This window comes from Myotis davidii, unplaced genomic scaffold (assembly GCF_000327345.1).
Source record: "Myotis davidii unplaced genomic scaffold, ASM32734v1 scaffold914, whole genome shotgun sequence".
NCBI classification, from domain to species: domain Eukaryota; kingdom Metazoa; phylum Chordata; class Mammalia; order Chiroptera; family Vespertilionidae; genus Myotis; species Myotis davidii.
In genome coordinates, this window is record NW_006285484.1 from 409,698 (window position 1) to 420,647 (window position 10,950).

Genomic DNA, 10,950 nt, shown 5'->3' on the forward strand with positions numbered 1-10,950 from the left:
AGAATGAACCTCCTTCCTTGAACACCCGCGACTGGCGTTATTTAGGCGTCTATTACAGCACTCATGTTATTCCGCCCCATGGTAGTTAGTTGCTTGAGAATCTGTCCTCAGACAGACTGTGGGGTCCTTGAGGGCAGCTGAGTTCCCAAGCAGTGAAATTGCTTGCCCACGATCACAGAAATCATGGTGGTAGAGTCAAGACTTTGAAATTTTAGTCTGGAGTTCTTTCTTCTTCCTCACGCTGCCTCATCTAAAGGACTTGTCCTTTAAATGTCAAGCATCTTCACAAAGCCAATCGCTGCTAAGAGAAAAGCTACCCGAGGAAAATCATACTTTGTCAACTGTCTCACCAACACCGAAGGATTCTTTTACCTGTGGGTCCCCACAACCAACATTATCACACATGACAAATGGGGAGAACAAAGGGAAAGTCCACCAATGGGCATCTGTTTGCCCCCAAATTATCAGTGTTTTGAGACCAGCGGGGATATTCTTGGATCCTTTATCTTTTTTGTTTACCAAATTGCAGACCATCAGGAAAAGACACCACGTATATTATCTATGACTGAAAACACATTATCTAAATCTAGTGATTTAAAACAACAAACTTTTATTGTCTCTCACACAGTTCCTGTGGGAACCTGGGAGTGGACGAGGTGTGTGATTCTGGGATAAAGTCTCCCGGGAGGCTGCAGTCCCACTGTCAGCTCGGGATGCGGTTGTCTGGAGGTCTCTGGTGCCGGGGCATCCCTGCTACAGTGGCTCACGCACAAGCCTGGAGAGCTTGTTCTGGCTGTTGCCATGTGGACCTCTCCCTTTCACTGCCTCATAACAAACAAGGTGGTTGGCTTTCCCCAGAATGAGTACTCCACAAGGGAAACCAGGAGGAAGTGCCTTTTGTTTTTTATATGTTTTAAAATCTTTATTATTGGAAGTATTACACATGTCCCCCTTTTTCCCTCGTTGACCCCTTCTAACCCATCCCTGTCCCCGACCCCAGGCCTTTACCACCCTATTGTCAATGTCCATGGGTTATGCATGTATGCATACAAGTTCTTTGGCTGATCTCTTCCCTCCCACCCAACCACCCCCCGCCTTCCCTGCGAGATTTGATAGTCTGTTGCAGGCTTCTATGTCTCTGGGTCTATTTTGTTTATTTTGTTCATAAGATTCCACAGATGAGTGAGATCATGTGATACTTGTCTTTTCCTGCCTGGCTTATTTCACTTAGCATAATACTCTCTAGGCCCATCCATGCTGTCTCAAACGGTAAGAGAGTCTTCTTTTTTACTGCTGCATAGCATTCCATGGTACAAATGTACCACAGCTTTTTTATCCATTCACCTACTGATGGGCACTTGGGCTGTTTCCAGATCTTAGCTATTGCAAATTGTGCTGCTATGAACATATGGGTGTATACATTCTTTCTGATTGGTGTTTCAGGTTTCATAGGGTATATTCCTAGAAGTGGGATCATTGGGTCAAATGGCAGTACCATTTTGAAGAAACTCCATACTGTCTTCCATAGCGGCTGCACCAGTCTGCATTCCCAGCAGCAGTGTGCTAGGGTTCCCTTTTCTCCACATTCTCACCGGCACTTGTCATTTGTTGATTTATTAATGTAGCCATTCTGATGGGTTTGAGGTGATACCTCATTGTCCTTTTAATATGCATCTCTCAGATGATCAGTGACTTTGAGATTTTTTTCATGTCTCTTAGCCATCTTTATGTCCACTTATGTCTATTTAAGTCCTTAGCCCTTTTTAAAATTAGATAGTTTGTTTTCCTCTTGTTAAGTTGTATGAGTTCCGTGTGTGTGTGTGTATGTATGTGTGTGTGTGTGTGTGTGTATACTTTGGAGAAGTGTCTATTCAGGTCCTTTGCCCATTTTTTAATTGGATTATTTGTCTTTCTTTTGTTAAGTTGTATGAGTTTCTTTATATATTTGGATATTAAGCCTTTATCAGATGTATCATTGCCAAATATGTTCTCCCTCAGGGTGGGGCAATTGCTTCCCCCCAGGCAGAAGCTGCCTCAATGGTAAAGACCTGCAGGAAACGATGTCCTCCACGGACTGCGTGAGGGAATGACTCAGCACAGGAAACCGGGGTGTCTGCCTTCTGAGCTCTAACCCCAGAGCCCCCAACCCTGGCTTCTGCTCACACAGCTCCAGTCCACTCTGCCCTCCTTCCGCCTGGGCCCAAGCTGAGTGGCTGCACAGGAAATTTTATGTGTTGGCCCTTTAAGAGGGTGGCCACTGTCTCTCCCTGGCAGATAGCACCCCCTGCTTTCCACAGCCAGATGTTACGTGGGCACCTGCCTGAGTTCTGGAGCTCTCTGCTGGGGAGCCCAGCTTGGGGCTTAGACCCCGGAGTTCTCAGTGGCAACCCCCACAGCTGAGATGGCTCTCGGGAACTTCAGCTGCGGCCTGTGGGGCCCGGCCAGCCCTTTCGCGCCACCGCCCCTCTTACCAGTCTCCCTGCGGTCTCCGCCTCTCGTCCTCAGGTATCAGGGTTCTCGCCAGCTAGACAGCTGATTATTCAGGACGGTTTTTCTGTATTTCAATTATAATTCCAGTTTGGTCCTGCGAGCGTGTCAATGTAGCGTCCACCTACCCGCCGCCATTTTGGAATCGGAAGTGCCTTCTATGACGCAGTCTGCGCAGTCACACACCATCGCAGCTGCTATGTCCTATGTTTACCCGCAGTGGCCCCTATGTCCAGTCCACTCTCAAGAGGAGGAGAATTAAGCTCTCTCGCTTTGTTAAAAATGTATTTTTATTGATTTCAGAGAGGAAGGGAGAGGGAGAGAGAGAGAAACGTCAATGATGAGAGAGAATCATTGATTGGCTGCCTCCTGCACGCCCCACACCGGGGCACGTGTCCTGACCGGGAATTGAACTGTGACCTCTTGGTTTATAGATCCACCCTCAACCACTGAGCCACATCAGCTGGGCTAGGCTCTCCCTTTTAAAGGAACAAGTGTCAGAGGATTTGTAGACATACGGGGATGGGCAAAAGTAGGTTAAGAATAATAACAAATAGCACGGTAATTAATAAATACATAATAATAGAGAATAGACTGTTTAGCATACTCACAACTATATAGCTACTTTTGCCCACCCCCTGTATTTTAAAACCACCACACCAACAAGAGTTGCAAGAGACAAGGATGCTAATTAAATCATTGAAAACAGGACATGTTTTGGAGGTGAAAATCCACTTAGGACAAGAACAAGTGTTAATTGGAAATTCTGAAAGAGATCAGGAATTTAAATTTACATGGGACCTGAAGTCCTAAATGATTAACATAGCCATCCTTGAACTTCCTGCAGTAAAAAACTTCTGAACAAAAGAACTTTTGAAAGAAAACTTCTATTGCTGCTGCTGCAATTAGGAGAATAGATTCAAATATATTTGAATTAAGAGTAAGCAATTTAGAGGTCATATCCAATGTTTTAACTTATATCCTTCCAAGTTAACTTAACTTTTCTTTTTTTAAGCCTCTGAATTCTCTGAGTGTTGCAATGCCCCAACGTGACCAAGTGGGTCAAATTCCATCTCCAGTCTTCACATCTTTTTTTTTTTCTTTTTCTGAAGGTTTATATTCATCTCTATTCTGTCTGAAAGCAAGATATCATGATCTAATTGCCTAAGAATTTATTTCCAAATAGATGTTGACAAAGTCTGAAAGTCTCAGAAAGACAAGACAGATCATATTCATTCCTTTTGCTGAAGTTTTTTTTTTTTTTAAATTAAAAAACAACAACCATGAAACAACAAACTATGATCCCCAAAGAACTTTCCTCTTTGGCACCTGGGGTATTCAGTCAATCAACAAGCATGTCTTGAACATACGATAAAAATAAGAGGTTCTCTAGGACTCATACATTTGGGAGCTAAACAGAAAACAGATGAGGATAAATACAATAATCACAAAAGTGGGATTGAGAGAGAGGAATGATCTGAGGCTACATCCAGGCAGTTCTATGCGATGAGATGGATTTATGAAGGAAAATGTCCCAGAAAAGATAAGCCTTCCCCTGGAACTTAAATTATATTCTATTTGGGGGGAATTGGCCAAAGGCTGGGAGATAAGAGAAGAAAGACTGCATGTCTGGGGCTGGATCGCCAGGGTAGGCCTGAGTATAGTTGGAGATGAGATTGGATGGGTAGGTAGGGGATAGTGATTAAGATGGATTTGAGCAAACTGAGCTGCAAAGAGTTTGGTGTGGTTGGAGCAAATCCTTTGCAAGAAATAAATTTTTTTCCCAGTAAACTGCTTCTCAAAACAAGACAAAACAACAACCTTTTCCTATTAATAGACTCTTAGAAAGCTACATCTGTTCTATGGACCTTGGAGGGAGATGTGGGTTTAAGGTCCTACCTCACCTTCCAGGGCACCATCCAAGCACCATTAAGACTAAAAGTCTCCCCACCCCCAAATAAAAAATAAAAGCCCGGCCTGGGTGGCTCAATGGTTGAGTGTCAACCTATGAACCAAGAGATCACGGTTCAATTCCCATCAGGGCACATGCCTGGGTTACAGGCTCGATCCCCAGGATGGGGTGTGCAGGAGGCAGCCGATCAATGATTGTCTCTCATCATTGATGTTTCTATCTCTCTCTCTCCCTCTCCCTTCCTCTCTGAAATCAATAAAAACATATTTAAAAAATAAACATTAAAAAAGACTAAAGACCCACCAACTGTATATGGAGGAAAGGCCAGAGGGAGGCCGGTGACTGACTCACTAACTGACGGATTAATTCATTCAACAAGCTCACAGTGAACGCCTTTGGGTTGGAAAGGCAAGTTGGATTAATGTTCATGGGGTGGGACAAGATGGCAGGCAAGGCTCCATTTATTCAGCATAAGTGTCATCTCTCTCTCGCTCTCTCTCTGTGTAGAAAAGTTATTGAAAGACTTTCCACCAGCACATATTGTGATCCTGCTATGTATGTGTCAGGCACTGTGCTAGGTAGGGGCCTGGGATACTGAAATGACGGAAACATCCTATGGACAATGTGACAACAAACTGAAATAGTTCCTCTCCCGCTTCTGACTTCTGCTTTGCCAAAAGGGGAGCGATTTCTCCTGGAATGGAGAGTACAAATGTGCAGCAGGTGAGCCGACTCCTATGTGCTTTCCAGCTGTTGTACCAGCTGTGTCACAATGACAGCGGCCTCCACCTGTCTGACTCCCGCCGCCCCTAACCTCCCACGTCGGAACCAAGTTATTTTTAGACTCCTGTCATGGTGGAGGAAGTTCTTGAGCACTGAATTTGGAACCAAATGCAGTCCAGTTTCTGGAAACCATGTCCGAGGTGGCCAGTTCAGCAACAACGGACACAACGTGAAAAAGGCAGCCATCGTCAGGGAATGTCCCAGCTGCTGTCCGTGGAGGAGGCAGGTCTCTCACTCCAGAGGGGATGAGGAACTTGGACACAGCAAGGGACCGACCCAAAGTCATCTGACGACATAGGGGACAAGCCAGGGCTGCTCAAATCTCTTGGCTCTGAACCCACGCTCTCCTTACGAAGCCAGCCATGACATAACCCACCAAACCAGTGCAGACTGCACTCTCCCTCAGCCAGAGGCCTGCTGGCTGCGCGGCTCCCGCACACACACCCTCATGGTTCCTGGTGGTCGACACTCATCACCCTCTGACTTCATTTTCCTCCCCGCTTTGCTGAATGGCTGCTGCCCAGAGCCAACATCTCTTTCCCAAAAAGGGAACGTGCCAGAAGGGATTCTGGAAACGGCCTTGATATCTGTCAGGAGCCAGATGATTCACAGCAATGAACCAACACACATCACAGGGATGCCTGATCGGATTACCAATTAGCCACCTCCACCTCTGGAAGGTGCTCGGAAAGAGGAGAAAAGGTGGTGTTTAGTTTGGGCAAATACCAAAAGGGCTTTATCTTTCTCATCAAGGCATCAGCACGGCCCATTAGCCCTCCTCCGAGCCGTTCCACGGGACTTCTCTCTCCAGATGCTCAGCAAGAGGAAACTTGTTGTGCAAACATTGGGTTATTATGTCTGAGCTACAGAAGCGCCTCTGTGTCAGCGAGAGGGAGAAACTGGCTGACTCGCGTCTGTGTTTAATGATGTCTCTGCTGCCGGGAAGTTTTGGAAGCTGCAGGGAAAGCGTTTCCCTGTGAAAAGGAGGCTGACCTGGGATTTACCATCTTACCTTCACCCGACAGGAGCGTCTCACTTTGGGTTGGCCCTGGGAGGGACAGGCAGACGTCTCCTCCATGGACCCAGCAACAAGGGTCCCAGCAACAAGGGGTCTCTGGGCTCCTCTTGAAAATAAGCCCACGCATGAGCAGTGTTCGCCCTAGGGCAGGGAGGGTGGCTGAGCCTGGCCTGTGCTGCCTGGATCTGGTGGGAAAAGGCGGCTGTGCTCAGAGCCCGCCGGAGTCCAAGGTCAGCCCTGTGCCTGGGATTCGAGAGCAGGACCCTTGTTTGGTGCCTGTCCTCTGGAGGTGAAGGAGGGATGAGCAGAGCGGGGCTGCCACTAGCTTATACCATGATTTTGTGAGTCTGGAAAAGGCAGCCCATAGGGGCCAGGCGAGATGGCGAGGGGCACCTTGCGTGTGTAGCTCAGCCCTGGGCACAGGGTTGGTGATTCCAGCCTCTGCTCCCTCTCCTCCATGCCTTCAGACCAATGCTGGGCTGCTCAGTGACTCCAGGGGCTCAGGCCAAGGGGAGAAGGAAGGTGGATTCCCCCAGTTGCTTAGAAAGATGGAAGGTGCTTGTTTACCCTCACCTTCCCCATCTCCAAGGCAAAGGGTCAGGAGTAGAGTTGGCCACCAGTGAAGTAGACGTTTACAAGTACACAAGCACACACACATATACAAAGAGGCATGGCGTGCATGAACGAAGACACAAACACTCACATATTTATACAGAGATGTGCACACATGCTCACACATGTATATAGGCATACTCACAAGGCAAGCATGCAACCCCACATGCAGGTATGCATGCATGTACATATGCGTGCCACACATGAACAAGGACATACACATCAATGCATACACCTTATTTGCAGACATGCATGCATACCTGCATAACTATACACATGCATACACAGGTATGCATGAATGCACAGAAACACACAATGCATCCACATAAGCATGTTAGCATGTGCCTTCATACATGTGCCCTCATCCACACTTTCATATATATACACCCAACCTACACACTTGAGTTTTCAGGCTGCACTCTTGTCATAGTCATGGCTCTGGCATTCATTCTAGAGATTTGCCCTTTATAAGGATGGCTGGATAAGAGAGAGTGTGCGTGTGTGCCTGTGCGTGTGTGCCTGTGCGTGCGTGTGTGTGTGTGTGTGTGTGTGTGTGTGTGTGGTGTGATTTGTCCTGGACTATACAGCCTCCCAGGGGTGCCCTTGTTGCTGTCATGTGGTAGCCAGTGTTTGGCTCATTTGTATCAAAACTAAGAAAGCACCACTGCCCTGCAAGTGTAAAGGGAGGGGATTGCAACAGAAGGGCTCTGTCTCTGAAATGGTTTGTAAGTGACAACCATGTCTTGGGGGAAAAGAGAGAGAGCGTTGCAGGGAGGAATGGAACTTAATTCTGCCCATTTCAGCCTTAAGCAGGGAAGCTGTAAACACAATGGAGTTATGTGTTTAATTGTGGACCTATGTGTTTAATTTATGCTTATAAGATGTTAAGTATACATGTTCGGAGGGGTGTGGAGGCAGAGAGAGGAGGGGGGCGAGGACAAGGGCGAGGGTGAGGCAGAGGGAGAGGGAGAGGGAGAGGGAGAGGGAGAGAGAGAGAGAGAGAGAGAGAGAGAGCTAAATAGAGGCATCTGTCCCTGGGCGAGCATGAGCTGACAATGGTGAGAATGAAAGACGTGGTAGCTGTTGTTGCCTTGGTGGCTCTCAGTCCCCACGTGCCTCACTCAGAGTGTCTCCCGCATCCCTGAGTGTGATTTCGCCATTAACAGATGCTTTTTCACATTGTCTGCCGCCCAAGCACACACCACCTTCTTCATCTGGTGCTCAACCGGGGAAAGCAGCCCAAGGCTGCGAAGAGGGAGGGAGAGCTGGCTGGGCTGCAATTTCTAGAAAATGGCTTGTCTGTCTCCAGCCTGGCACCTCCCACTGGGATTTTCAGGGGCAATTTGGACTCGAAGCAATTTTAGCTTTATGAGCTGCTTTTAGATCAAAGCCCTGTGGAAGGGTTACTGTACTGTCTTTGCATTGTTGCTCTTGTAGAAGCATCTTAGTCTCTGAGACTGTCAGCTCTTAAGAGTGAGAACTAAGTCACAGAGGGTGTGGCCTGGCCCTACCTCACCCTTCAATAGAAATCGGAGTCCTTCTCTTTCTGTGCACAGGTCTCGGCTCTGCCCTGGGTGGAGGCTGCCTTCTCCCGGGGTCTGACCCCCCACCGCTGTAGCATCACCAGGCTCCCTGGCCCCCCGGGGGGTCATGCCTTGGGGCTGAGTCTGTCTGGTAGACCCAGTAGCGTGTCTCCCTGAGGAGTGCAGGGAGTTGTGTCATTGCACGCTGCTGCCAGGCGTGAGGAGAGTGTAGGGCAGCTTGGCAGTACGTGCTGGTGCAGCAAACCCCTGAACATGTACTGACTCTAGGAAAATGCGTGGTGAACATGAATCCCACTGACATTTTGGAAACACGGCCGATTCCCCCTTTCCATGCGGTGGCGTTCAAACGGCTGACATCACAGTTGCCTGGTGGCCCTGAAAGATGGTTAAAATGAGCCTGAAGCCACAGACAAGCCAAGCTGGGGGCATCCAGGCCCCCCGGGGTGATTACCTTGTCCTTCTGCTGGGAGTGCGCCCCTGGAACAGCTCACATTCGAGGGGCCTGCGGGGCTGCTGTGGCCTGACGTCCTTAGGCCGTCCGGGCCCCTCTGGCCCTCTGGACTTTCTCTTCCCTCGATCAGGGTCAGTGGCGGGGTCACCTTCTCTGCTGCGGCATCTCCGTCTTCAAAAGCAAAAGGAGAAAAAGCATGAGTGAGAGAACTTTTGAGTCAGCAAGAAGGAGAGGCAGCCTCTTTTCTAACTGGTTGGTGGCCCCTCGTGTGCAGGTTGGTTTATTCCCCTTGTTCTCGAGTTTGCCCCTCTTCCAGCCCTGCTAAGGGGCAGAGGCCAGGTAACACCCCACATGGTGCTAAGGGGCAGAGGCCAGGTAACACCCCACATGGTGCTAAGGGGCAGAGGCCAGGTAACTCCCCACATGGTGCTAAGGGGCAGAGGCCAGGTAACTCCCCACATGGTGCTAAGGGGCAGAGGCCAGGTAACTCCCCACATGGTGCTAAGGGGCAGAGGCCAGGTAACTCCCCACATGGTGCTAAGGGGCAGAGGCCAGGTAACTCCCCTGGCCAAGATGAAGCTCCTCTTGGCTCGAAGAGTGGCTTTTCTTCAGATCCTCCCCGATCTGAGCTGTGGTGCTTGTTATTCTCGCTCTACTGATGGCCTCCTGATACCCAGGAAAGACCAGAGAGCCTGCAGGGTCCTCCCAGCCCCAAGTCTGCCGGTTCTTACGGAGGAAGGCCCTCTTTAGAACTCCTGGGGTCATTGGCTATGAGGTCCAACCACAGATCAATTTCCCTAAGCCAAACCAACGCTCACATGGCTCCTCAAGGTCGTAGGGTACAAAGTAGCACCTCCCGAGGGTAGGTAGAGGGCAATGGGGTTGATGACAATGGCCTACCTCTGTTCTTTCTCTAACTCTCTTTTAAAACTAGAAGGGACTGCTCTAAGTCTTTAAAAAATATTTTTACTGATTTTAGAGAGGGGAAGGGAGAGGGAGAGAGAAACATCGATCGGCTGCCTTCTGCATGTCCCCTCGCCTGCAACCTGGGCTTGTGCCCTGACCAGGAATCAAACCGGCAACCTCCCAGTGCATGGGGCAATGCTCAGTCAACTGAGCCACACCGGTCAGGGCCCAGGTAATCCAAGTTATGGAGACCTTGTCTTAATCTCATTCTGTGAGCGTGGTCTTTATTTCATGTTCAACACGCTGCTGCTGTGCGTGTAAAAGCTGGCTTCCCACACAGTCTCCAAGTATCAAAAGCTACTTGTTCAATACAAAGGGGAAAAGGGCATCTTTACGATGGAAAAATCTAGCCTCCTTCGACCAAATGATAAAATTTAACATCACCTGTAATGGGACAAGCTGTAACAAATGAAGTAAGTGCAAAGGGATATTTTGTGTCCCTTGGTGTGATACCCTGAGGAGGACACATCACCTGCTATTCTTGCCAAAAACGTTCGACCAGAATCTAATCACAAGGAAGTAGACACATCTAAATTGAGGGCCATTCTGTAAAGCAAACAGCCTATTCTTTTCAAAAATGTCCATGTCAATGGGCTTGGAAGACAACCCCAAGCTCTGCGTGAAAATGCAACAAGGTATTCGGGACGTCTTAGGCTGGCTTCCCCCTGGCAGGGTGGCAGAGGAGGGACAAGCTCCAGACACTCGGTCCTGCTGGACATGGCAGCTCAAAACAAGTGGAGGGCAGTGCGAGGTGAGCCATGCCCAAGACTCGTGTCACCGGCGTTGCCGTGGCTCGGGCTGTGCACCTGAAGGCGTGGCCCGCCGCTGGAAAGCTCCTTTCTCACCTGTTTGCAGACAGCAACCCTTGCCCATACTTGATTTTTTTTTTTTTTTAAAAAGAAAACTTTATAGTCTTTAGGATGATTGACTCTCACTTAACAGATAGAATAAATAAGCCTCTGCCCCAATAATTAAAGGAAACTCTCAAAACCAAAATGTCTCAAGAAGGTCCTTGCCTGGGTCCATCATTCTGTTTATTCTAAAAAGCAGTGAGTGCAGTGTAATGAGTAAGAGGAATGGAGGTCCTGGCACCAGAAGGCCAGGCTCCAATCCCAGCTGGGCCACTGAGAGTCGTGTGGCCCCAAACAAATGGCTTATCTCTCAGGCCTCCTGTGGT

General features: G+C 48.6%; 1 protein-coding gene across 1 annotated transcript in view; it reads right to left on the bottom strand.

Annotated features, from left to right (window-relative positions):
* KIAA2012 (KIAA2012 ortholog) overlaps window positions 1-10,950 on the bottom strand; it is a 95,627-nt gene that overhangs the window by 59,642 nt on the left and 25,035 nt on the right. The window contains 4 exon segments of the mRNA XM_015559093.1: window positions 6,195-6,259; window positions 6,261-6,306; window positions 8,450-8,731; window positions 8,808-8,978. Of these exon segments, the coding sequence (XP_015414579.1) occupies window positions 6,195-6,259; window positions 6,261-6,306; window positions 8,450-8,731; window positions 8,808-8,978 (564 nt within the window).